This window comes from Rhinatrema bivittatum, chromosome 8 (genome assembly GCF_901001135.1).
Source record: "Rhinatrema bivittatum chromosome 8, aRhiBiv1.1, whole genome shotgun sequence".
Lineage (NCBI taxonomy): Eukaryota > Metazoa > Chordata > Amphibia > Gymnophiona > Rhinatrematidae > Rhinatrema > Rhinatrema bivittatum.
In genome coordinates, this window is record NC_042622.1 from 202484527 (window position 1) to 202511146 (window position 26620).

The following is a 26620-nucleotide window of genomic DNA, read 5'->3' on the forward strand; positions in this document are numbered from 1 at the left end:
CTCTCTCCTTTACCCTCCCCTCTTTCACCCTCCCTTCTCTCACACCCTTCCCCTCTCTCACACCCCCCTCCCCTCTCTCCCCCACCTCTCTTTGCTCTCTCACCCTCCTCTCTCTCACACCCCCTCTCTTAGGACTTTGCAAGACTGGAAGATTGGGTGTCCATATGGCAGATGAAATATAACGTGGACAAGTGCAAGGTGATGCATAGGACAGTGTAGACAAGTGCAAGGTGATCTTCTCCTCTCAGTGCTCCCACTGGATATGCAACAATAATGGGGCAAAATAGATTTCATGAGTTATTAGAAAGTTTGTGAGACCAGATAAATGACTTGTAGTTGTGATTCTTCTTCAGATCAAGCGCATGTTTGCCTAATGGTTGGGGTTGCAGTTGTTAAGTAAATGTAATTTTTCTGACTGTTTTAATGGAATGTTATTGGCATTTTTATATTTTGGATCATTTGGTTGTACATCCATTTGTACAGAGTTTTCTAGTAATAAGGCATATATATATATATATATATATCTATATATACAAACAAACTCCCCAACATACAACAGTCGGAGTTAATAAGCACTATTATGATGTTTAATAAATCGTTTCAAAAATGTGGTTTATTTTGAAAATATGAAATTTTATTAATAGCTTCAACCAAATCACTAATAATTTATGTGAATAAATATATTACAAATCATGAAATATTTCATACATACTAAAGCTAATGGGTTTAGCGAGGATTTTAGTATGTATGAAATATTTCATGATTTGTAATATATTTATTCACATAAATTATTAGTGATTTGGTTGAAGCTATTAATAAAATTTCATATTTTCAAAATAAACCACATTTTTGAAACGATTTATTAAACATCATAATAGTGCTTATTAACTCCGACTGTTGTATGTTGGGGAGTTTGTTTGTATATATGCTTCAGCACTAGTAGAGTGAAAATTGCCACATTTTTTGTTTGCTATATATATATATATATTCATTTTTTAAATAAATATTCATATAGCAGGACAAAGGTGAAAATTTTACTCCATTCGGCCAAGTGTTCGGAATTTTCAGTTGAAAGTTAGCAGACCTATGGGTTTTTTGAACACCCCCACCCCTCCTCACTTTTTATTTTCCTTTGCTCTTCCCCTTATGGCTTAATTAATTCGCCAAAAGTCTGGAAGCAGGGAGTCGTGCGTGTTTTTCAGTAAACTCTCACTCAAGAGGCAGCACTAGCAGCAAGAGGCGCGCGCGTTCCCTTTGCCGTCCGAGACGTGCGCGCGTGCGGTCCCTTTCCAATCTGGCGCGCGCGCGCGTGCCCCTTTCCCAGTCCAGACCACGCGCCGAGAGCCAGACCGGGTTTTGCGCTGCGCCCTCCCCCTCCTCCTCCCCCTCCTGCCGCCGCCGCCGCTGAACTCCAGCCCCTCTCTATCAGCCTCTCACTCTGTCTCAATATGTCTCAAGATGGCGGCCAATGTGGGATCGATGTTTCAATATTGGAAGCGCTTTGATTTACAGCAGCTGCAGGTCAGGCTCCTTTTCCTCCCGCCCTCCCGTCTCTCCGATTCCACCCCCCCCCTCACCACTTTCCGTCGCCCTCCCTCCGCCGCTGCTGTGGGCTCGGCCGGCGGGGGCCCCGGCGCGCGGGCATTCTCCTCCGTCTCCGGCCGCTCTCATTGATAACGTTTTATCAGAAATTGATCCTCTTTGTTCAATTCATCGATCAGCCAAGATGGCGCCCGCACTTCCCCGGCGCCGCGTTCTCCGCCGGGCCCTCACGGCTTTCCCGCCGCCCTGTCACCGCCAACTTTATTTTTTTATTGGACTTTTGTGAAATGTTGTCTTTTTTTTGTTGTTGTTTTAAACTTTGGTTAATTTGTTAATTATTTTCCAGCGTGGGGCTGGTGGCGCTGTGGTGCCAGTCTGCCTGTCTCCCTTTAAAGCCTCTGCAGCTCCAAGAGAGAATCTTGTCCCTGACTTGGATTTACTTGCGAATTATTTTGTTTATATATTAATTGCACTTTTTATTTCCGGTAGAATTTTTTTTTTCCAGAAAGACAGCTGTAGTTTTAAAATGAGCAGGTTCCAAATGTTTGTTTTTTATTATTATTATTTGTGAATGTTTTGAGTGCGGATGGGCTTTTTGACGTTTGTGTGTCCCCCCCCGACCCGTCTCCCCGCCCGCCCCACAGTTTGTTGACAGTTTAACTTTGTAGGTTTTTTGTTTTTTTTATTTAAAGAAATATGATTTTGCTTTTTCTAAACTTTTTTTTTTTTTTAAACGCGATCAGCTCAGTCTAAATTTATAAGTCGTCGACCTGCTATGGGTTTGTTTGGGTTTTTAAGGACTTAGTCGATTTTTGGCAGAAACTTTAGAACACTAATGATTTATAAAAAGTTGAAGACTGTTATATCGTGGTATGTATCAGGTTATAGTCTACTGTTGAAAAGTTCATGCATATTGAATAATTCAACTATTTTAATCAAGCTAGTGCAGGTAAAATGTTTATAGATTACTAGAACCTTTTTTTTTGGGGGGGGGGGATTATGTCAATTTCTCTTTAATAACATAAAGGTGAAAATTATTACTTTATCAGGTGTAGAAATATTATTATAGTTTTAAAAAGGAAGGAGGATGATGTCGATCTTGACTCCAGTTTGTAGTTTGGCGATCACTGGATTTAAACAGCAGGGATAGACGTGTTCTATTGATTGTAGTGAGAGGGTACTGTACTTTCCTAAAGCGACGCGGGTTATTTAGCATTGCCTGTTTATGTATCGGATTATCGCAGAGCTATCTAAAGTGCTGGTAGTTCGTCTCAGCTTTAAACATAGCCAATTCTGGTAAGCCGTAAGTATTTATGTAAATTTTAGGAAAAGATGAGACTTTATTTGTGTTAATGCCTTCGAGATTAGTAGCGTCTTGGAGCCATACTCCTAGCAATTAGACTGGTTTCGTGAGCGCAGGGTGTCAGTATGGGAAGCGTTTCAGACACCAGCAGAGCTCGCCACGGAGCTTGCTTCTGATCTATAGACCTTCGCATAAACTTACAGGAGGCAGCAAATATATATTTGGTTGGCTCGGCATTTTCCCCTCCCCCTAGCGGATGTGAGGGACGACTGGTTTTTTTTTTTTTTTTGGATTTTAATTGACATCTGTGACTCAGATTCGTTTGGTTAACTTTGTTTTCAGCGTAACAGTTTAAGCAAAAGACATAGTGACGCAATACGCTGAGAGCAGTCATCTGTATTTAAAAAATGCATGCGTCTGGGAATCACTGTTAAGGTTCCTCATTTTTCCTTTTATCACTCAATTTATAATAAACTTTTAGCCACCAAAAATAAAAAATATATATTTTTTTTCAACTGAAGTAGAGGCCTGTAATTAATTGGCTCTTATAGTTTATTTAGAAAAGTTTGAAATAACTTTAGAAAATGGAGTGAGTGTTCCTTTGTTACAGAATTTATTTTCAGCAAATATTTTTTTCACATGTGATACACAATTGATAATGTTTTGATTCGAAGTTTGATGGGATTATTTTAAATTTTGTAAACAACTGGTGCTTATTAAAAAAAAAAAGTAAATAACCATATGGTGTGAATTTGTTTACTGATTTTTGTATGTAGTATAAAATATAGTAGTAAGGGTTTTCACCAATGTTTTGAGATTTTTTTCCATAGGAGGAATTTGATACTACTTATGCGGACTTTCATTCCTTTTTTTTTTTTTGCTTGTATAGTTTATTCCTGAACTAGTATTGTTATTTTACCTACCCGATGAGAGGTTTCAAGCAGCAGGTGTTGTGTAGTGTCACTTGCTGGTATAACCAAGTAGTGTCGTCCCCGTCCCCCCCCCTATATATATATTTTTTTTTTTAGCATTGTTTTGCCTCTGTAAACTGAAAGGTTATGAGCTAGAACTTTCTCAGTAGTAGCCCTCCTTCTGTGTTGTGGAACAAATTAGTAAAAGATATCAGATTGAAATTAGATGGCTTGAGCTTTTGCAAGAAAGTAAAAACGTGGTTGTTTCTCCAAGATGTCTGGTAAAAGGTAGGTCTAGTCTAATACAGCCCTGAACTGGTTGTAGATATGGTACAATCTATGAGACCCCAGCTTTGGTAGTCTGTTCTTTGAAAATTGAAGTACACATGGTATTTGATTGCACCCCACAAACTGTACTAAATGTTATTTAATGTGATGAGATTTCCAAATTCAAGTTAGAAGAGAATGATTGTTGTCTCATTTCAAAAAGAAACCTCTGGTATAGTCACACAAGGGTCAAAAGACAAACTACCTCTTCGTTACAGTAATGCAAAATGTACACAAGAAGAGGACATATTCAACAAATAAATTTGTTTATTCATGTATACCAACTACCTAACATTAAAATCTCTCTAAACACACTCATCCATACTCATTTAAATTGGCAGGTTTTTATTTACCTTGGTTATTATCTTTTATCTCATTGTTAATCTTTCTCTCGCCTTCTCTACATTCCAAGTTTGCATTTATCCCTGTTTTATTGTAACTGCTACGTTATTCTTCTATCACACTGTTAATGTTCTAAGTTTTTTTTAAGTATTTATCCTCTTATCACACCCTGTTATTTGTAAACCGGCATGATGCGACTCCCATCGCGAATGCCGGTATATAAGAAATTCAAATAAATAAATAAAATAAATAAATCACACATACACCCACATCTAAAATCAATATTCATCAATGAACATGAAGTATTCTGTATACAATGTATATAATTTTTAAATATAATTCACCATCTTCAAAAATTCTTCAGCTGAATGATTACACGATCAATCAATATTATTCATACCACATCAGGTCCCAGAGGGGAATTCACCATCTTCAAAAATTCTTCAGCTGAATGATTACACGATCAATCAATATTATTCATACATCAGGTCTCGGAGGGGAATTCACCATCCGGAAATGACATCTACTTCACGTTTGAATCCCTTTTCAAATGTGAAGTAGATGTCATTTCCGGATGGTGAATTCCCCTCTGGGACTTGATGTGGTATGAATAATATTGATTGATCGTGTAATCATTCCGCTGAAGAATTTTTGAAGAATCAGATATCAATTGGGGCTATAATCTTCATAAGCTCAATATGAGGAGTTAAGAGTGGATATTTGGGTGCGCGATGTAATAGATCTGAGATCGGGATATATACTGAGCCAAGTGGGTGATTTTCTATGAAGTTGATGACGATATTAAAGATATCTGTTGGAAAGGATTAATCAGGAAGAAATGTAAAGGATTTACCAGAAAGAAATACAATACTGTTCGGGAAGTCATTTTGGTTGTTCCTTGGATGTTTAAGTCCAACCCTGAAGAAGCCTTTAAGATAAAACTGGCGAAACGAAGATCTTTGTTGGATGTTTAGGACTAACATCAGTACTTTAAAAAATATTTAAAAAATTATATACATTGTATAATTACAAAATTATATTTAAAAATTATATACATTGTATACAGAATACTTCATGTTCATTGATGAATATTGATTTTAGATGTGGGTGTATGTGTGATGGATGAGTGTGTTTAGAGAGATTTTAATGTTAGGTAATTGGTATACATGAATAAACAAATTTATTTGTTGAATATGTCCTCTTCTTGTGTACATTTTGCATTTCAAAAAGAGGCATGTAGCGATTGCTGATATCTTAAAGGGGGATTGCTAGATTTGATAAATCAAAAGTTTAAGAGCTTGATCCACCTAAATTCATTTTGGAGGCCAAAAAACTGTATTTGTGCCAGCTAATCTTCCTGTTTTTCAAGAGGCATAGAAAATGTAAAATACTGTCCAAATTGTTTCAGTAAGGAAGTAACTGGAGCTGAATGGTTGAGACAGCATTCAGCGCAGGAATTACACAAGCAAGGAACAGAATTAAATGTGGGGAATCTGGGAGGTGAATAAAGGGTACTTAAGTATTTAGGTGAATAGTGTGGCAAGTCTGTGGGCAGAGGTTATTAATATGGAGCTGCCTCCTGTGCATACCAAATGCCTTTTTTTTTCAGACTGGTATAAATATGAATATCGCCTTTTAATACTGCTTCTATTCAATAAAGACCAAATTCACACTTTTTGACCCAATTATTTCCTCCTGCTTTTATGACTTTCCAGCTCAGTCACAACCTGTCCTAATACTGGGAATGTAGTACCATAAGCCTTCATTTGAAACTGTCCAGGGTTGTTCTTCAAAAGTTTTTTACATCCCAGCCCTCTAACCAGTCAGCCATTGTAGCAACAGCCCTCAGTCAAGAGCTACAGTTCCCTCTGGAACCCAGTATGTGTGCACCCTGTATCTGGCCACTAAGTGTCACTATAATACAATGATTCAGACTCCCTATGCCTGGATGATGGGGTGGCAGGTTTCCAGGTATCAGCTCCACCTGTGTTGCTAACAGTTGGTAACTAGTCCAGGCCAAAAGGAGCAGAGGCTGCTATGGTGGATTCAGGCCTAGAGGGAGCTGAAGCTGCTGTGATTGGCCCAGGCCAAAGATGAGCCTTTATGGCCCAGGGGTGCCCCATCACCACACAAAAAAGGATATGTTAGGAAAAAGAAGTGGGAAGAAGAGTTATTTCTTCTCCACTCACCTGCCACCCAAAAACATAGAAAAAAGAGCAAATAAACTCCCCCCCCCCCCCAAAAAAAAAACAAAAAACCAACCCCAAAATAAAGCAAGAAAGCCAAATAGAAAATGTTAGAAATAATATTTTCACCTGGCACCCGAGTTTTTTAAATATTTTTTTCACCCCTGCTTGGTAACTATGATATCTTCAGCCCTGGTCGTCCCAAAGAGGAGAAGCTAGGCTTGAGGACTGAACCAGATTCTCTGGTGTGACATTGGACCGCAGTGACCTAGCAGACTGGCCCAGCCCATTTCTCTTCCTGTGTCTAACACATTGCTCCACTCAAATGCAACACCTTCCCCAAAATTTAATTTCACATACAAAATACGTATTTTTAAACAGCCAGTTCTGTATTTTCCAGTGAAGATTGCAACACTTGCATTTAACACAAACACTTTTCTATACCCTCATAGCTAGAATATCATGTACAACGTACACTCCATCTTATTCTCATCTAAACCAAATTTACTTTACATTCACACCTTTACTCTCCTTGCTTTCTTCTGTCACACCTCACACACATACACTTGCTCTTTCTGACCATTCTGCATGCATAGCAAACCCTTAGACATCTACATACACAACTTGTTTATGCAACTAAACATTCCTGTAGTCCTAGGATTGCAAAAACACACATGCAGTAATGGCATACTGCTCAGCCACGTAAGCATTCGTGGCTTTACCAATACTGACTGCTTGTAACAATATGTCACTTTACTATATATGTTCATAACTAACAATCTACTGCACTCATAATTCACTCATAGCCCTCCCTCACACCACACACACAATACTTGCTGTTGGAAATCCATAAAATCTTCCAGTATAGCCACATTACACCTCAAAAGTTTAGTAAATCTGACTCCACACACTAGAAGTACAGGAATATAATATTTGTTGAACAGAAAATATAAAGAAATAAAGCTGCATACACTGGTGCTTTCTGACAGAGTGAGGGGATAGAATGTGAATGGTCTCTTGTTTCCATAGCTGTGGCTACTATTGGAGGGGCTTGATGGCTGTTCTTGACTGCTGTAGATCCTGCAGCTGCAAGAGCTTTGTCCTTGCATGGTTGAAAAAGAAGAGAAACTATATAAGGTAACAAATACTTAAATCCTTCTTTGAAACCTGCTTAACCAAGTAAAAAGGGATATGATGAACACCATACCTACAGAGACAGAAAAAAACCCAAAGCTGACACGATGTGAGCACCTTAAAAAAATATCCAGGGTTTCTAAAATTCTTCCAGGACTTTCTTGCCAGGGATGAATTGCACTTGCCCAGTAACTTGTATTGAAGGGGGAAAGTACATGGTAAATGCATTTCTTCTTCAGCAATGGCACACTCCTGCCTCCATGCAACAACCTCTTTTTCCTCCCCCCCCCCCCCCCCAATTCTCCACCCCACCTATGTGCTGTCCTCTTTTTCCCCAAACCCTCTACTCCACTATCACTTTGCATTCCTCTCTGTTCTCCCAGGCCCCAGTGGGAACCAGACACTTCCTCCCCACTTGCCTGGGCCAAAGATACCTCTCCTCATACTCCTCCTCCTAGGCCATGATTGGGGCCAAAGATAATTCTGTCTTGCTTGCCAAGAAAATCTACTTACCCCAGGTGAGCAGGCAAGTAGATTTTCAAACCCTGCTTATATTATTTCATTATTTATTAAAAACATGTTCCGCAAATACAAGCAAAGATGTAGGAGGGCATGATGCTGCCAAATCTTAGAGTATATTATTGGACGGCCAAAATACTGTTACTAAAAACTTGATTCTTTAACATTGATGATTGTTGCCTGCCATTGGAGCAAGAATAGGCAAATATTGTTGAATTAACCACATTGGCATTTCTGCTAGATTCCTCTCCTGTTGGTAGAGTGGTGTGCAGGTTGAGCCCTATTCTAGCTCACACTTTGAATGTGGTATCAGGTTCGTCGGTTTCTTGGTAGGTCTTCAGAGCATTTGCCACCAGTGGAACCTGTATATAAGAATGCGGGTAATTGCAGGGTGTACTTTTGGATGTGACTTTAAAGTTTGGAGAGGTAAGGATTTGGATCAGTTGTGGGAGGATGAGCACTTTCGAGGCTTTCAACAGGATTGAGCAGAATAACGATTCCTTTTAATTGTATCTGCAATTGAGAATAGGCACTGGGTGACATTTGTAACTTGCGGCACCCCCTATAGCAATTGCATGGGGTGGAGGAGTTTTTGTGTGATGAAGGCCCTATCACTAAGGGAGTTTCTAAAATTTTATTGGGGGATTTTATATGCTAAATATGGTAAGACTATTCCATTTATCAAAGTTAGGGGAGTGCAGATTTGGGTCTTGCACTAAGTGAAAATAATTTGAGGGCAATATGGAGCATTGCACAACGTTTCAATATGCAACAGGTGGGTGAAATTAATGGTAAGGCTTTTGCATAGAATATACTGTATACCTAAATACACTTCAAAATTGTTCCCAGCAATGGGAGCGAGGTGCTGGAGAGGGTGTAGAGAATCCAGAACCTATCTTCATATGTGGTGGAGCTATCTTGAGATGAAGCACTTTTGGGTGGACATTACACAAGAAATCTTGGACTTTGTAGAAGCGGAAATTCATATGACCCCATTCCTAGGACTACTTGTTAGATGGCTGGGTTGCTGATTTCTCAACCAAACAAACCTTTAGTTGCTCAGCTTCTTCTGGTGGCCTAATTCACCATTGCCACCTTGTGGAAATATAGTCCTAATTTTGATCACTGGTGGAGGCAGTGTAGAGAAATTGTGGATATTAAATATCTCTGATATGTTCTGAAGTGTGAAAAACTTAAATATGAACATCTGTTGGGTAACTATACTGAATTTTATTGTTTGGATTGCTCTCTATAAGAAATAGTTGTTAACTTTCAGGATATTTTCTGTACTTGACTTTTGTGCAGGTCTGTAATGTATTTGTTCATGTCGATGTTTATAAATGAAGAGTTTAAAAAAAAAAAAAAAGTTCTGCAAATACAATAAAATATTGTTTGTGGCTCACAATTTAAACATCGAACAAAAAAATGTGAAATAGTAACACAGGAGAACAACAAAAGACATCAGAAATCGGTCTTTTTCAGTGTCCACAATGCAACTAAACACATTCAACTATGTAGCAAAAAGGGAACGAGAACTTATTTCATATATCTGAATAACACTGAACAGTAGAATAAACCCTTACCTCTCCCACACTATTGAAAACATCAAGTACATGACTAGTGAATATCACTACAGTCTTTATTGGGTGGTCTCCCATAGGTCATGCTGTCATCCAAAACTTGCAGTCAAATACAAATAGCCACTCAAATAATCAATACAACATAAAGCAAGTACTTGCTGCAAAGTCAACAATGAGAAACTACTGTTAATCCCTTGGTGAAATTTACCTTCTTGGACCCTCCTGTAGCCACATGGGCAATCTGCTGTCCTAGTGATCCAAATTAATAGGAGTGGAAAATATTTGGAAAGCTTGAGTGCTAGCCACATTTTTAGGTGTAGGAACAGTTTGCCCATTTCTAATTTAAAGGTGCTTTTTACATTTATCGCCTTTTCACTTATCTCACCCTTTCACTACATTCTGCTTCTTTTGTTTCCCCCTCCCCCCTCCAAAGATGCTTTCCTATTCATTTATCTCTCCTTTTCACATTCCTTTCAGTTTCATTTCCTTTCTTCCCACTTTTCTCCTTTTTCCATGTATCTCTTCTCCTCTTCTTCCCACCTTCTTTTTTCTCTGTTCTTCCACCCCTTTTTCTTCCATGCCTGCTTCCTCTTCCCGTCCTAACATGTCTCAATTATTTTTTTATTTATTAAATTAGATTTTTGTCTGCTTGCTTGCTGAAATGCACCAAGCAAGAATATCGTCATAAAAATCCAGCTTATAAAGTAACACTATAAAGTCAGAGCAAGACAAATTCATAAAATGAGCAAAAACCAGTCCAAAACTGGAAACACAAAATCTAAAACAAAAGAGAACAAACTAGACATTAAGCAGCCTACTAGATATGATCCCACCATGTCTCTTTTTTTTTTTTTCTCTCCCCACCAACCTCAATGCTAGTTTCTTTTGCCCCACTCTTTCCAACTCTGTCATTTGTCCTGTTTCCCCTGCAGCTGTCTCTTCCTCCAGCCTTCACCCTCCTCAACACAGTGGTAAGATTTTTATTTTTATTTTTTTAACTGCTGCTGCATTTTCTATTTTCCCTTCCTGACTTCAGCCACTGTTTGCCTCCATGCTGTCAACTGTTTTGTTTAAAAAAACTCAGAGCCTCTGATTTTTAAAAATAGAACAGTGTGGTTGGAAGACAGGACAGTAGAGCAGCAGCAATAAGGATCTCAACACTGTAGTCGCAGAGTGGAGATGTGGGCTGGAGGAAGTGAATAGATGCATGCGAATAGGGGGGGTGGGGGGGGCATATGCTGTGATTCTGTGAGGAAAAGTAAACTCTGTGTTATGCCACAGAATCATGGTAAACTTGTAATGCTGATGATCAATACATGCACAGATAGGGGAAGGGTGGAAAATTCCTAGGTATTTAGAAATTGGCACTTAGTGCTAGCCTGGGCTCAAAAGAAAGCCGCAATGCCGGGCGTGTGACAACTTGTGGTTGCTCTTTGCCTGTTTAGAAGAGAGGCTATAAATTTATTCTTTGGGTTCTTGCTGGGTACTTGTGACCTGCATTGGTCACTGTCAAGAGACAAAATGTTGGGCTTGATGGATCCTTTGATCTGATCCAGTATAGCTTTTCTTACATACAGGCCGATACAGTACAGTGCGCTCCGATGGAACGCACTGTTAGCCGGCATTTGGATGCGCGTTTTGGATGCGCTAGCTTTACCCTTTATTCAGTAAGGGGTAATAGCGCGTCCAAAACATGCGTCCACCCCCCCCCCCCCCCCGAACCTAATAGCGCCCACGACATGCAAATGCATGTTGATGGCCCTATTAGGTATTCCTGCGCAATTCAGAAAGCAAAATGTGCAGCCAAGCCGCACATTTTACTTTCAGAAATTAGCACCTACCCAAAGGTAGGTGCTAATTTCTCCGGGCGCAGGGAAAGCGCACAGAAAAGCAGTAAAAACTGCTTTTCTGTGCACCCTCCGACTTAATATCATGGCGATATTAAGTCGGAGGTCCCGAAAGTTTAAAAAAGTAAAAAATAAAAAAAATATTTTAAAATGGGCCCGCGGCTGGCGGGTCGAAAACCAGACGCTCAATTTTGCCGGGGTCCGGTTTCCGAACCCGTGGCTGTCAGTGGGCTCGAGAACAGACGCTGGCAAAATTGAGCGTCGGCTGTCAAACCCACTGACAGCCGCCGCTCCTGTCCGAAAAGAGGCGCTAGGGACGCGCTAGTGTCCCTAGCGCCTCTTTTTACCGCCGGTCCTAATTTAAATAAATTAAAATACAGTATCGCGCGCGCACAGGAGAGTGGGCGCTTGCCCACTCTCCCTTTTTACTGTATTGGCCTGATAGAGAGGAGAGAGAAAAAAATAAAAACAAAACCAAGCAAAAAAAAAAAAAAGACAGCCTATGGAAAAAGAAACCTGAAGTACAGGGAAAATTTAAAAAAAAAAAAAAAAAAAAAAGCAAAATCACAAAAAAAGCCCTGGCACTCTAAGTTTGTGGTTTTTTTTTCCTAAATATTTTCCACTCCTGCTCTTGGTTACATCCTTTTGGGTCCCTGCACAAAGAGTGGCAGATTATACCCTATTGTGATTAGACAATTGGGACTTGCATCTTTCTGCCTCTGGAAAACACATTAGGGGTACATGCCATGAAAGCTCTATATGTCACCACAGTGTGATACCGAAGGGAATTTTTAAAAGGCTGGTCATCTTGCTGGTATAAGAGATTTCTGTAAGGAATGGAGGTGTAGTGTGACTTTTTATGCATGCTTGCTCTGTGTAAGATGGCTTTGTGTTTTATAGTCATGTGTGTTGCTCTTTGATCATCAAATGAGATCTTGACAAGCTTATTTCAAGTGGATGAGAGTTTTTGTTTTGGCTCTAGATGTGTCCATTTCTTTTCAAATGACTTAGAGGAGGGGAGCCAGGCTCAGGAATAAAATTCTGGATGATAGCACTCAGCACTGCCACTAAGCGATAAAGCTGTCTCTTTTTAATATATATATATATTTTTGGTCTGGCAGTTTCAGCTTACCCCATTTGGGCTTCCAACTCAGTTGAATCCATTCTTTCTGATTCAGGACACCATAAGTTTATCTGAGTTTTTGCCACCTATTTTTAACCTCCCTCTTTCTTCCACAATTATTATAGCCTCAGACCACTGCTCCCTGCATAACCCAGTACATGGTATGCCTAGCCAGTATATGTTGCCACTGTGCAATGGCTGAAACTCCTCCCCATCTCCCTACCCCAGAGCTTTGAATACTACCTCTGCAGCATCCCCTGTCTTGGCTAACACAAGGAGCAGAAACTGGGCTTGGTAGTTGAACCCAGATCTCCTAGATAGTAGTACTGTCACTGAGCTGTTTGGCTAGTCCTTTAATAACTGTTTGTTTTTGGCCTGGCAGTTTCCTTAATAAAACTTTAATGAACCTTTTTAAATTTTGTAGCCAGGTATGCCTCACCACACTGGTTTGTATTTCTGTACAACTCTTCTGAGGCACTGAAGTTATGCACACTGAATCAAGAAAGAGTAACAGATTAACAGGAGTTGGCATGGGACAGGACAATTCTATTATTTATATCTTTATTACTTTTTGACTGTAAGCAAACAATGATTTTCAAATTGCTCATTTACCCACCATGACAGTGTCTGCTTAACTGTTCTGCTTTGAATGGTCTGTAAGTATATCAAAAGGCAAACTGAATGTTAAGAATTATTAGAAAGGGGATGTTAGGAATTATAAGGAAGGGAATGCTGAATAAAATGGTGTATGTCATAATGCCTCTGTATCGCTCCATGGTGAAACTGAATCTTGAATACTGTGTGCAGTTCTAGTCACCGCATCTCAAAAGATATAGTTGCACTGACTAGAGAAAGTACAGAGAAGGGTAACCAAAATGATAAAGGGGATGGAAAGGCTAAAGAGGTTAGGGCTGCTCAGCTTGGAGAAGAGATGGTTAAGGGGGGCTATGATAGAGGTCTACAAAATCAAGAAAGGACTTGAACAGGTTAATTTGAATCTGTTATTTACTTTTTCAGATAACATAAGGACTAGGGAAAACTCCATGAAGTTAGCAAGTAGCTCATTTTAAAACCGGAGAAAATTCTTTTTCACTCAATTCATAATTAAGTTCTGGAATTCATTGACAGAGGATGTGGTTATGGCAGTTGGTGTAGCTTGGTTTTAAAAAGGTTTGGATAAGTTCCTAGAGCAAAAGTCAATAAACTATTAATAAGGATTAGTAGCTTGGGATCTATTAATTGAAAGTGTGGGTACTTGCCAGGTACTTGTGACTTGGTTGGCCACAGGATACCGGGTTTGATGGACCCTTGGTCTGACCCAGTATGGCATATCTTAATGAACCAACTAGACAACAATGCTTATGACACATTTTCAATCCCACGAAAGACCCGAAGAGGAGGAGGACTACTCCTTATTATAAAAAAAACATTTCTCAATGAAAGTGATTCCACACAGTCTCCCAAAACAATATGAAATATTTCTCTTTGACTCACTAAACCTACAAATATGCCTAGTATACTGCCCACCCAAACTGCTAGATAACGCTATCTCTCTGCTCCTGGAATTCCTAATAACAAACATCAGCATGCAAAAACCTACTATCATTCTTGGCGACTTCAATCTTCACACAGATGCCAATCCCAGATCACAAAATTGCCAAACCCTACTAGACATGCTATCAAGTCTAAACTGCAACCTACAAGTGAACAACCCCACACACAAAGCGGGACACACACTGGACTTGATTTTCACGAATAACTATTTTTCAGAAACATTTATTTCATACAGACCAGTCCCCTGGTCCGATCACTACCTCTTTCAATGCAAAACGCAAGCAAACATCAACAACACGGCAAAAACAAATGAATCACAACGATCCTTCAAATACTGACCACCTTTCCAAACCAGCCTTATCCAACAAGAACTTGGAAAACAACTAGCAAATCTAGACCTTTCAAATATAAATAACGTGATCCAATCCTGGTTCCAAATCACAGAAGACACCGCAAATAATATAAACCCTGAGAAATTTAAACAACTAAAGAATCGCTGAGAACAACGTAACCCATGGTTCAACTCTCAATTAAGAAACATGAAATCCAACCTCAGAAAAGTTGAAAAAGAATGGCAAAAAGACAAGTGTCCCGTAACCCTGCAGAGATACCGCACGCAACTAGCCGCTTATAAAAAATAAAAAAAAAGATTCTGAATACTAAACATGACTAACTACTACAGTCAAAAGATAAAAAAATCCACCAATAACTCCAAATCCCTTTACAACATAGTAAACAACCTCATTTCACAAAACACCAACTCAGACACAACCGAAAACAAAAATTTAAGCCAAGACTTGGCTACTTTCTTCAAGAACAAAATAACCAAAATAACCGACGCCTTCAACAACTCCTCGATCAAAGAAAACCAAATATCCACAACAAATATAACACCATGGTCTAATTTCGAACCTATCTCCACCACGGAAACAGAAAAAATGCTAAGAAAAATAAACCCAGCATGCCATGACCTAAACACCATCCCCACTCGAGAGCTAAAAGAAATTGCTCATTTCGTAGCCCCAACAGTAGCAGCAATTATCAATAAATCTCTCAAAGAAGGTGAGCTACCAGTAAAGTTAAAAATTGCAACAATGAAACCAATACTAAAGAGGAAGAACCTGAACCCAGACGACTTGAACAACTACCGTCCAATATCAAACCTACCCCTACTTGCAAAAATGACAGAGAAAAGTGGTCCTGAAACAACTCAATGAACACCTCGATAACTACATCCCACCCAACACGGCTTTAGGAAAAACCTCAACACAGAAACTCTACTACTCAACCTATCTAACAATATACTAAGAGGCTTTGATTACAAAATAAGCCATCTACTAATCCTCCTCGACCTCTCCGCAGCATTTGACACAGTTGACCACAAAAGGCTAATATCAAGACTAGGAAACATAGGGCTCTCAGGCAAAACTCTAGACTGGTTCACTTCTTTCCTAAAAGACAGATATTTCAAAGTCTCCATCAACAACAACTCATCAGAAGCCATCCCCATTGAAACAGGAGTGCCTCAAGGATCTGCTCTTTCAGCCACACTCTTTAATATTTATCTAATTCCTCTATGCCAACTCCTATCAAGCATAGGCGTAACTTACTATATGTAGGCTGACAACATACAACTCCTCATTCCAGTTACTTCCACCATCGAAGATGCACTGATACTAGCTGCCTCTCATCTTGATTTGATTAGAAATATGCTGAATCACCTAAAATTATGTCTAAACATGAGCAAAACCGAATGCATTCTAATAGAAAGAAAAAAGTCAGGATCAAAAACCGCCCCATCCTTCCAAATAGACAACATCTACATACAACTTTAAAGACAACATAAAAGACCTCGGTATTTGGATTGACAGTGAACTAAACTACAAAAAGCACATCACAACAAAAACAAAAGAAGGTTTCCATAAACTCCAAATTCTAAAACATCTGAAACCGATGCTTCACCACCAAGAATTCAGAATAGTCTTACAATCTCTTATTTTCACCAGCCTTGACTATTTCAACTCACTCTTGATAGGTGTACCTAAAGTGGCCTTAAAACCACTCCAATTACTACAGAATGCCACAGCTAGAGTCCTATCTGGCAAAAAGAAATCAGACCACATCACCCCCGTGCTCAACAGTCTACACTGGCTACCGGTAGAAAAAAGAATTGAATTCAAAATACTAACAATCTTACACAACGCAATATACAAAGCAGATAACATGGCCCTTGACAATATCAATAATTATTCGTATTAATCTCCGCCAAGATGAGACCAAAAAATCTTTAATCTTGTATCCAAAAAATAATAATCTCACCCTATTTTGCGTTTTTATAAAATAGCAATTTGTTGAGTAATGATTAAAAAATAATTAGTTGCGGGATGGGGTAAGCTTCATATATTTTGACGCATGCCTCCACGGCCTTGCCTCATTTTTTGTGATATAATCATCAACTTACCTCCCTCCCACTCGCTTTATTTTGTTCAATTTTTTGAAATTTTATGGAATACTTTATTTTATTCAATTTATTAAAAAATGTGATATCCTCTTCACCTTATCCCCAAGTTCACCAAAAATTATGTCCTTCAATCTCTCTAAAATGTTTTGTTTCAAAAATCAAACTGCTTCCTTATTCATTGAAACTTTCTACCATTGAAGACTTTTAAATATTTGCTTGGTCTAAGGACTTGAATCTTATGACTTAACAGATGGGAAGTGATATCACATAAGATCTGACAGAATAGAATGTTTTTGAAAACGCCAAAAAATCTTACAAATCACAAAGGCTTGTTTCTTACATGCTCACAAATGCCAATTCAATATTGTAAGTCACAGAAACTTATCTCCCAACACAGCCGTGTTTCGAAAAGATGTCCTTTTCTTCATCAGGGGAGAGTGTCTGTGTTCTGTGTTCCTCACTCTCAGGTGCATAGACTCTGGTCGGTGGCGTACTTCTTTCCTCGCCTCAGGTTCATAAACTCTGGTCAATGGCGTTCTTCCTTCCTCGCTCTCAGGCTGCCTAGCTATGAGTGACGGCGTTCTTTTACCGGCGCTTTCAAAACTTGCTTTTTAAATTGGTCAGCAGATCGTCTATCCGCCAATGGATAGAGGTACGTCTTGCGTCTAGCATAATTTTCTCTTTCGCTATTGGCTTAGGGTTTGCCTCTGTTCTCAGAGTGTCTCTATTTGCAGAATGGTTAAAGTGGAGTCGCTGTTCACTGAATAATTAAAGTAAAGTCGCCCACTCTATCTCCTCGTTTAATCCAACCGGAACTACCGTATTCAACTTAAAAATCCAGTGTTGTTCACTATAATTTAAACTTCTTTTTTGATCTCCACCTCGTAAAGTATTCCATAAAATTTCAAAAAATTGAACAAAATAAAGTGAGTGGGAGGGAGGTAAGTTGATGATTATATCACAAAAAATGAGGCAAGGCCATGGAGGCATGCGTCAAAATATATGAAACTTACCCCATCCCGCAACTAATTATTTTTTAATCATTACTCAACAAATTGCTATTTTATAAAAACGCAAAATAGGGTGAGATTATTATTCCTTGACAATGTCATACATATACACAGATCACAATGTACGACTAGAACAGCAAGTAAAGTACAGCTAGAAATACCACCACTCCCATTTGCCAAGCTATCCACCACAAGGAACAGAGCCATATCCATTGCTGGTCCGAAATTATGGAACTCACTACCAGAACACTTGAGCTCCCAAAGTAACATTAAATCATTTAAAAAAAGAGCTCAAAACATGGATATTCAGTCAAACATTCAATCCTTTTTTAAACACAGCTATACTAACTGCACTAACCACATCCTCTGGCAACAAATTCCAGAGTTTAATTGTGCGTTGAGTAAAAAAGAAATTTCTCCGATTAGTTTTAAATGTGCCCCATGCTAACTTCATGGAGTGCCCCCTAGTCTTTCTACTATCCGAAAGAGTAAATAACCGATTCACATCTACCCATTCTAGACCTCTCATGATTTTAAACGTCTCTATCATATCCCCCCCTCAGCCGTCTCTTCTCCAAGCTGAAAAGTCCTAACCTCTTTAGTCTTTTCTCATAGGGGAGCTGTTCCATTCCTCTTATCATTTTGGTAGCCCTTCTCTGTACCTTCTCCATCGCAATTATATCTTTTTTGAGATGCGGCGACCAGAATTGTACACAGTATTCAAGGTGTGGTCTCACCATGGAGCGATACAGAGGCATTATGACATTTTCCGTTTTATTCATCATTCCCTTTCTAATAATTCCCAACATTCTGTTTGCTTTTTTGACTGCCGCAGCACACTGAACCGACGATTTCAATGTGTTATCCACTATGACACCTAGATCTCTTTCTTGGGTTGTAGCACCTAATATGGAACCCAACATTGTGTAATTATAGCATGGGTTATTTTTCCCTATATGCATCGCCTTGCACTTATCCACATTAAATTTCATCTGCCATTTGGATGCCCAGTTTTCCAGTCTCCCAAGGTCTTCCTGCAATTTATCACAATCTGCTTGTGATTTAACTACTCTGAACAATTTTGTGTCATCTGCAAATTTGATTATCTCACTCGTCGTATTTCTTTCCAGATCATTTATAAATATATTGAAATGTAAGGGTCCCAATACAGATCCCTGAGGCACTCCACTGTCCACTCCCTTCCACTGAGAAAATTGTCCATTTAATCCTACTCTCTGTTTCCTGTCTTAGCCAGTTTGCAATCCACAAAAGGACATCGCCACTTATCCCATGACTTTTTACTTTTCCTAGAAGCCTCTCATGAGGAACTTTGTCAAACGCCTTCTGAAAATCCAAGTATACTACATCTACCAGTTCACCTTTATCCACATGTTTATTAACTCCTTCAAAAAAAAGTGAAGCAGATTTGTGAGGCAAGACTTGCCCTGGGTAAAGCCATGCTGACTTTGTTCCATTAAACCATGTCTTTCTATATGTTCTGTGATTTTGATGTTTAGAACACTTTCCACTATTTTTCCTGGCACTGAAGTCAGGCTAACCGGTCTGTAGTTTCCCGGATTGCCCCTGGAGCCCTTTTTAAATATTTGGGTTACATTTGCTATCCTCCAGTCTTCAGGTACAATGGATGATTTTAATGATAGGTTACAAATTTTTACTAATAGGTCTGAAATTTCATTTTTTTAGTTCCTTCAGAACTCTGGGGTGTATACCATCCGGTCCAGGTGATTTACTACTCTTCAGTTTTAATTTAATTTAAAAACTTTTGTATACCGTTGCTAAGTTAAATACCGTCGCAACGGTTTACATGTAGGCACATATTTAATGTAGGTAAAAGAGTACAATAGTACATTCTAACAGGTGCCGTCAAAGGTTCGGTTACAATATATCATTAGACATAGTCATTTAGCGAAGTAGTTCATGACCAATTGTACCAAGGTACTTACACCGGTAATTTTATTACACATAGTATAATAGTTATGGTTTATTGTGGTGTGGAGTTCATAGACTAATCTACTGTATAGTCCTAAGGACTGTATGTCGGTGCCTTTCTGTCTTTTCCTGAAATATTTCTCTCTATTCTCCTGTCTCTTTGTAAAATGCTTGTTTAAAAAGCCATGTTTTGAGGTTTTTCTTGAATGTCTTGAGATCACTTTGTAGCCTGATCTCTGGAGGCATTGTGTTCCAGATTATGGGTCCTGCTAGTGATAGGGCTCTTTCTCTCACTTGTGTCAGTCTTGCTGTTTTAACTGATGGAATGGTTAGGAGTGCTTTATTTGCTGAGCGGAGGTTCCTGTGTGGAGTGTGTACCCGTTTGTCAATCAGGCCTACCACATCTTCTAGGTTCACCGTGATTTGATTCAGTCTCTCTTTTCAAAGACTGTGAGTAAACCAAGGAGCACATTTATTCTTTTTGAGATTTATTTACTGAAGCAAAAACAAGTCCAATAAGGATATATACCATACCATTATAAAGTTTCAAATTCACAAAATCAAAACCATAGAGCCAGAAGCAAGTCTAAATCACCCTTCCCTCCCTCCTACTCCCCCCCCAACCCTATAACATTGGCTCTGTCTAAGTTCAAAAGGTAAGCAATTATTCCAGTATTCCCCAATTTGTATTTAGTTCTTCTAAATATTGAGCAAAGGGTTGCCACAGTCACTTGATCTGAGTTTGTGTCCGCACCGAATCTGTCTTTACTGTCATATTTTCCAGCAGGTAAAGATCCAGAAATGATAATCTCCATAGATCCAAAGATGGACCAGTAGGCTTCATCCAGTGTTGCAGAATTAGACGTAACGCAACTATGCATCCTTTTGTCAGCAGCAATAGGATGTCATGAGGCATGTCTGTAGGATTCTTTTAGATCCCTAAAATGCAAAAAGTAGGAGACCAACAAGACAATGGAAATTGTAAAGAATCAAAAAAACATATGAACAGAGTCCCAAAATGAATGAATTACTTTCTATTCCCATAAAAAGTGAGTAGGAGTGGCCAAGGGGCGAGAACATTTTAGGCAATTGCTGGAGTCAGCTAAACAGGCTGCAAATGCTTTACTTGGCCAAAATACCATCCTGTGTAGAATTTTAAAATGTTTCCCAAAGTTTCACGCCTTTCATAGCCTGACTAATAAGCATATTTCTAGCAGCAATATCATCTGCTGAAATAGTAAGCCCAAGCTCCTGTTCCCATCTTGCTGCTAGTATCTCATACACTTTATAGGAGCTGGTACTGTGCAAAAATGTATAAAGCTGAGATAGGGAGAGTTTGGATGCATATATTAGGCCTATAAAGCACCGAAATACGCCATTAACAGTATGGTACTAGTTCATCTGCAAAAGCTGTTGAACATAACTATGCAGTTGCAGTTATAATAGATCTTTTTGTGAGAAGTACAAATGTTCTATACAATGCTGAAATATTTCGTTCATATATCAATAAAAGCGGCGAACAATGTCAATCCATGAGAGTTTAGAAAAGTAGCTAATTTCCCTTCCATTCCTGGTGAAAAGCTTGGGTTGCTAACAAGAGGGAAACATAGAGAGATTTATCAGCTTAAATTTAAATGGGTTCGGAGGGTTTTCCAGTCTCCTCTCATCGCTCGGAATAACACCAAGCCCATTATAGATGGTGATAGGTCTTCAAAACTTATTGCAAACTAAACGGGTAAGCAAACTCACTTTCCATGAGAGCCAGGCACTAAGGGTCACAACCATTTGGTTAGGGTTTGTAACAAACAAGCGAGATTATATTTGCGCAGGTCAGCAAACCCCAAGCCACCTTCCGCTTTAGGAGTGACAGTAAGAGTTTGTCATTCCCTACAGCCTTGTCAGAAAAATTGAGTGTAGAGACGTTGTAACAGCTTACGGTCCTTGCTAGTAACTATGAGTGGGACCATCTGTAACAAAAGAAAAGTTTCAGTATAAGGATCATTTTAGTAATAGCTAGTCAACCCACCAGAGATCATGGGAAATGCAGCCGGCTTGACAATTTACGCTTAAACTCTTGTATTAGAGGTGGAAGATTATCAGAATTCCACTGCCCCGGAACCCTGTGAACTTTAATACCTAAATATTTAACAGTGTCTGGGGCCAAGTAGACTGCAAATGCCCTAAGATATCCATCGCTTCAGATTTCTGTAACTTTAATTTTAAGTCAGAAAAACTACCAAACATACTCATGGTCTAGGACTCTAGGAAGAGCCTGTTGAATATTTGTTCGTACTAGGAGCATGTCGTCTGTGAAAGCATCAGCTTCAATTAGTGAGGGCCTACCACTACCCCTGGAACACCACAATCTTGCTTTAACTTGAAAATCAGGGGCTCCAGCAAAAGAATATAAAGGACAACCCTGCCTTATACCTCTTTGTAAACTAAACGTAGAGGAAGGAGAATTGTTAACATTTATATGAACTTTTGGCCATTGGTATAGAAGTTGCATGGCACGTAGGAAAAAGCCTTGAAAACCAAATTTCCCCAGAACTGTAAAGAGATAAGCCCACTCCACTCTATCGAAGGCCTTCTCTACATCAAAGCTAATTAATAACAGGTCAGTTGGATGTTGGTGGTGACAAGACTCCAAAGCTAAAAGTAGTCGTCTGATATTAATGTTAGATTTGTGACCCATCCCAAAGCCAGTTTGTTCCAAAGATATAAGGCCAGTTAATAGATTTTTAAGTCATTTGGCAAGGACTTTCGCATAAATTTTAAAAGAGAGATGGGCCTATAAGACCCTGGGTCAGAGGGGTCCCTGGCTTGGGTAACACTATTTTGATCGTCTCAGACATAGCGTTTGGGATATGGTGAAGCAGGAGCATGGTATTAAATAATGTAACAAGCGAGAGTGTAATATGAGGTTGCAAAATTTATAAAAATAGAGAGTTAAGTCCATCGGGCCCTGGAGATTTGTGCATTTTTAGCTCTTTAATCACCCCAGTGATCCCAAGATCTATAATAGGTCTATTTAAACCATCCAATTGTTCCGGGGTCAGCTTAGGCACGTTCAAACTATGGAGGAAGGCTTCCTGATCCACTATATGAGTTTTCAGAGCTATATAAGGATTGATAATAGTCTCTAAAAACTTCTCTTTTTTGAGAAGTCGAGGTGGCCATCGAGCCATCTTTTGTACGAATGTTGCTTATGAGTTTAGATGGGTGTTGTGTTTTTGTTAAATTTTCCAATAGTCGTCCTGACGAAACATGAAAATAGAATCTTTAGCCTTTTGATGTAATAGATCATTCAAAATATGCTGTGTTGAAAGAAATTTATCTCTCCAGGTTACTGAGTGGAATTCCATTGCTCTTTATAAAATGTCAGTTGGTTTCCAAGGGTTAGAATAGTTTTGGCTCCGAGTCTCCGCTTATGAGTAACAAAACTCAGTATCTCCCCCCTCAACACTGCTTTTGCAGTTTCCCAGTATAAGCTAGGATTAGTGCAGTGCAACTTGTTAAACTCTTCATTTTGCTGCCACTTCTTCATCAAAAAATCGCAGAATTCCAGTTGTAAACTAAGCCTCTCTGGCATTTGCCATTGGATCAAGCCAGGAGGACCACCCATGATTATCAAATTACTGAATACTGAGCAATGATCGGAGATAACCAGTTGTTCAATTTCAACAGAAGATACTTTGGAGAAGAGATATTCAGAAAAGAGGAAATAATCGATTCTAGATTTCGTCAGATGTGCTTTTGAGTAATGCATAAAATCCCGTTCACCAGGGTGTAGAGCCCTCCAAGTATCTACCAAAGAGAGATTATTACATAGAAATTGAATCCCTTTATCTTTCCCTAATTTAGAAAGCTTGGTGGCAGAGCTGCGATCTAAATCGGGATCAACAACACAATTGAGATCCCCTCCCAAAGATAAACAGTCCTCTACAATGCTGGTTAAAAAAAAAAAAAGTGTGATCATACTGATTGGGGCCATATGTAGGTATTAAAATGATTTCCTGCCTAAATAAAGATCCCTTTACCATAATAATTCTTCCACTTGTATCTTTCCAGACACTGAGTTGTTTAAATGGAATCTGAGAATGAATCAAGATTGCCACCCCTTTATTCCTGGTAGAACCTGTGGAGAAAAATACTTGGGAAAACCAACCTATGTGCAGTTTTTCATGTTTAGTGTCTGACATGTGAGTTTCCTGGCGAAAAATATCTCCCTTGGACCTTCGCAAATGGGATACCACCTTCTGACTCTTAATAGGGGATCCCAGACCAGCTACCTTCCAAGTCATAAAACATATTGGCCTAGCCATTGTACTAAGTAAGAAGGACTATAGTATGAAAATCCTGAAGATTAAAATACACACATGAGAAACATCCTGAACAACCAATGCACATGACTTACCAAATATACAAGTATACTGTCTCCAATGCTTATGAGCATACCAATCAAATATAGAGAGGAAGTTGGAGGCAGGAAAAGGAAAGAAAAATCTAAACAAAAAAGCAAACCCATCCCCCTTCTCTTCTCCTCCTGTTCCTTATCACCCCATCCCAGAATACCATATTTGGTACTTTATAGTTCTTCAGTAGAAGAGCCAGGGTCATTACTGTGTGTGTGATTGGGTATCTTGCCCCATTTAAAGGAGCTAAAAATAAGTGAAAACACTGACCACCATAACCACGGAGCCATAAGTACTAACTTTAAGAACATAAGAAATTGCCATGCTGGGTCAGACCAAGGGTCCATCAAGCCCAGCATCCTGTTTCCAACAGAGGTCAAACCAGGCCAGAAGAACCTGGAAATTACCCAAACACTAAGAAGATCCCATGCTACTGATGCAATCAATAGCAGTGACTATTCCCTAAGTAAACTTGATTAATAGCAGTTAATGGATTTCTCCTCCAAGAACTTATCCAAACCTTTTTTGAACCCAGCTACACTAACTGCACTAACCACATCCTCTGGCAACAAATTCCAGAGCTTAATTGTGCGTTTACATAAAGGAGAGCCAACTTCTCGCAAAATAAAACGTATGTAGCCCAAGATAATAGATTAAATGTGGCTACCACAAGGAACTGCACTATTATAAACATATAACATCGAACATGTGCCCACAATGTAAGGCCCCGACATAGTCACAGTCGCCCCCAGAGAATTTGTAAAATGGCGCCACCTCCAAACACACATCCAAGTGAAACAAATGGAGCGACGGCTGGTTTGCAATCTCTGCAGCCCGTGGAATCAGTTAGATGTCAAGGCCTCCACAAATTGCCACACCATGGTAGAAGGATTGTCGTGCCAAACCTGAAGTTAGCTGGGTACTCTAAGGAAAAAGGCAGCTGTTTTTTTGCTAGCAAGGAGCAAACCGGTGCAAGCTCTCTTTCCTCCTAGCTGCGACAGTGGAGGAAAAGTCCTGGAATATTTTGACACAGGAGTCTCTGTAGTTTAGCTGTCGCCATGAAGTAGCCCAAATAACCTGCCTATGCTCATAGTTTAAAAAACGGGCAATAACAACTCTTGGGAATTTTTCATTGCTCCTCAGAACTCCCAGTCTATGTGCCCGTTCCACCACAAGGTTAGAAGAGCAGGCAACTTTAGGGCTTCCGGCAGCCATGATGATAAAGCTTTGCCCAGTTCACTGTCGCTCACCTCTTCCAGAAATCCTACAAAGCACAGATTATTTCTGCACAATCTGTTTTCTGGAGCGTTGAGTTAGTCTGCTTGTGTGTATACTAGTTTCTTAAGCTGCTTGATCTGCCGGGTGTTATCCAGTGTGTCGTCATCTATCAAGGACATTTTGCCCTTCGAATTGACCTATTTGGGGGGCCAATCTCTCATAATGCCGTTTGCACCTCAGATAATTGCCCCAAAATTGCATCCAGTTTACTTGTAAGGGCAGTGCAGCAAGAACAGAGTTGTCATTCGGGTTTTGTGGGGACATGTCTGCAGTGGTGGCCATTTTAGTAGCGGCAGGCCTCAGTTTTTCTGTCTCTCTCTTCGCGGGTCTGGATGGCATGCCCATCGGTGATTTGCTCATATTGGTGTCAAAGGCTTACCAGTTCAGTCGAATTGAAAAAGACAGGTGGACAGCAGAATTAACCATGTTCAGGGCAAGGATACCTAGAGCCAGTAAGAAGCATGTCCTTACCAGTTCCTCACGGCACATGACCTTCCACATTTATTCTTATGTCTACTCATTACTTCTCTTTGTGGCACAACCTGAGCATAAATCAGTTTGCCATTCCATGTCTCACAAGCTTTCTCTCCAGGAAATGCTTCCCAATTTTCAGCAGACATAGTTCTCTGCTATTGACATTTTAAAAGATTCCATATCAACCTGACTATGCACCACTTTCTTTTCATAAGTTTCAGAGGCCACTTTATGTGACCTTTGCAACCCAAAAAGAATTAAATGGTAGTCCAACCATAAAACATCCAAAATGTTATGTTTAGTAACTATCACTCAAAACACTGTCCAACCAGCAGACCAGTGGTAAACCCAACATAAGCTTTACATCTGCTGGTTAGTAAATATCCGACTTTTACAAACAACAAGTCATTCAAATTTTGTAGGACCGATCAATGTAGAGCCCTAACACAATATAATAGGGGCTACCCAAGGCGTAGGTCCAATTTAATCTAGTTTTTTAGGATTTTTCATGGCATATAAAAGAAATTATACACCATTTCTAAACAATGTACTTCAAAAGTGCTCCCAGTGAATTCCAATAGAATCCAATATTAAAAAGCTATACTTAGCTTATAATTCCATTCTCAATATCACCCCTGACAAGGATCCTTGTTTCGAGCATTGT

General features: G+C 39.4%; 1 protein-coding gene across 8 annotated transcripts in view; it reads left to right on the plus strand.

Annotated features, from left to right (window-relative positions):
- The first annotated feature begins 1331 nt into the window (after positions 1-1331).
- The window catches only part of CUX1 (cut like homeobox 1), a 1076531-nt gene continuing 1051242 nt past the window's right edge, over positions 1332-26620 (plus strand). For 3 of the 8 annotated variants that reach the window (XM_029612599.1, XM_029612602.1, XM_029612601.1), the window contains exon 1: positions 1334-1521. In XM_029612599.1, coding sequence (XP_029468459.1) covers positions 1459-1521 — 63 coding nt within the window. In that variant the 5' untranslated portion in view covers positions 1334-1458. Of the gene's footprint in view, positions 1522-26620 lie in introns of all 8 variants that reach the window. The other 5 variants (XM_029612600.1, XM_029612603.1, XM_029612604.1 and 2 more) reach the window with 4 other exon arrangements.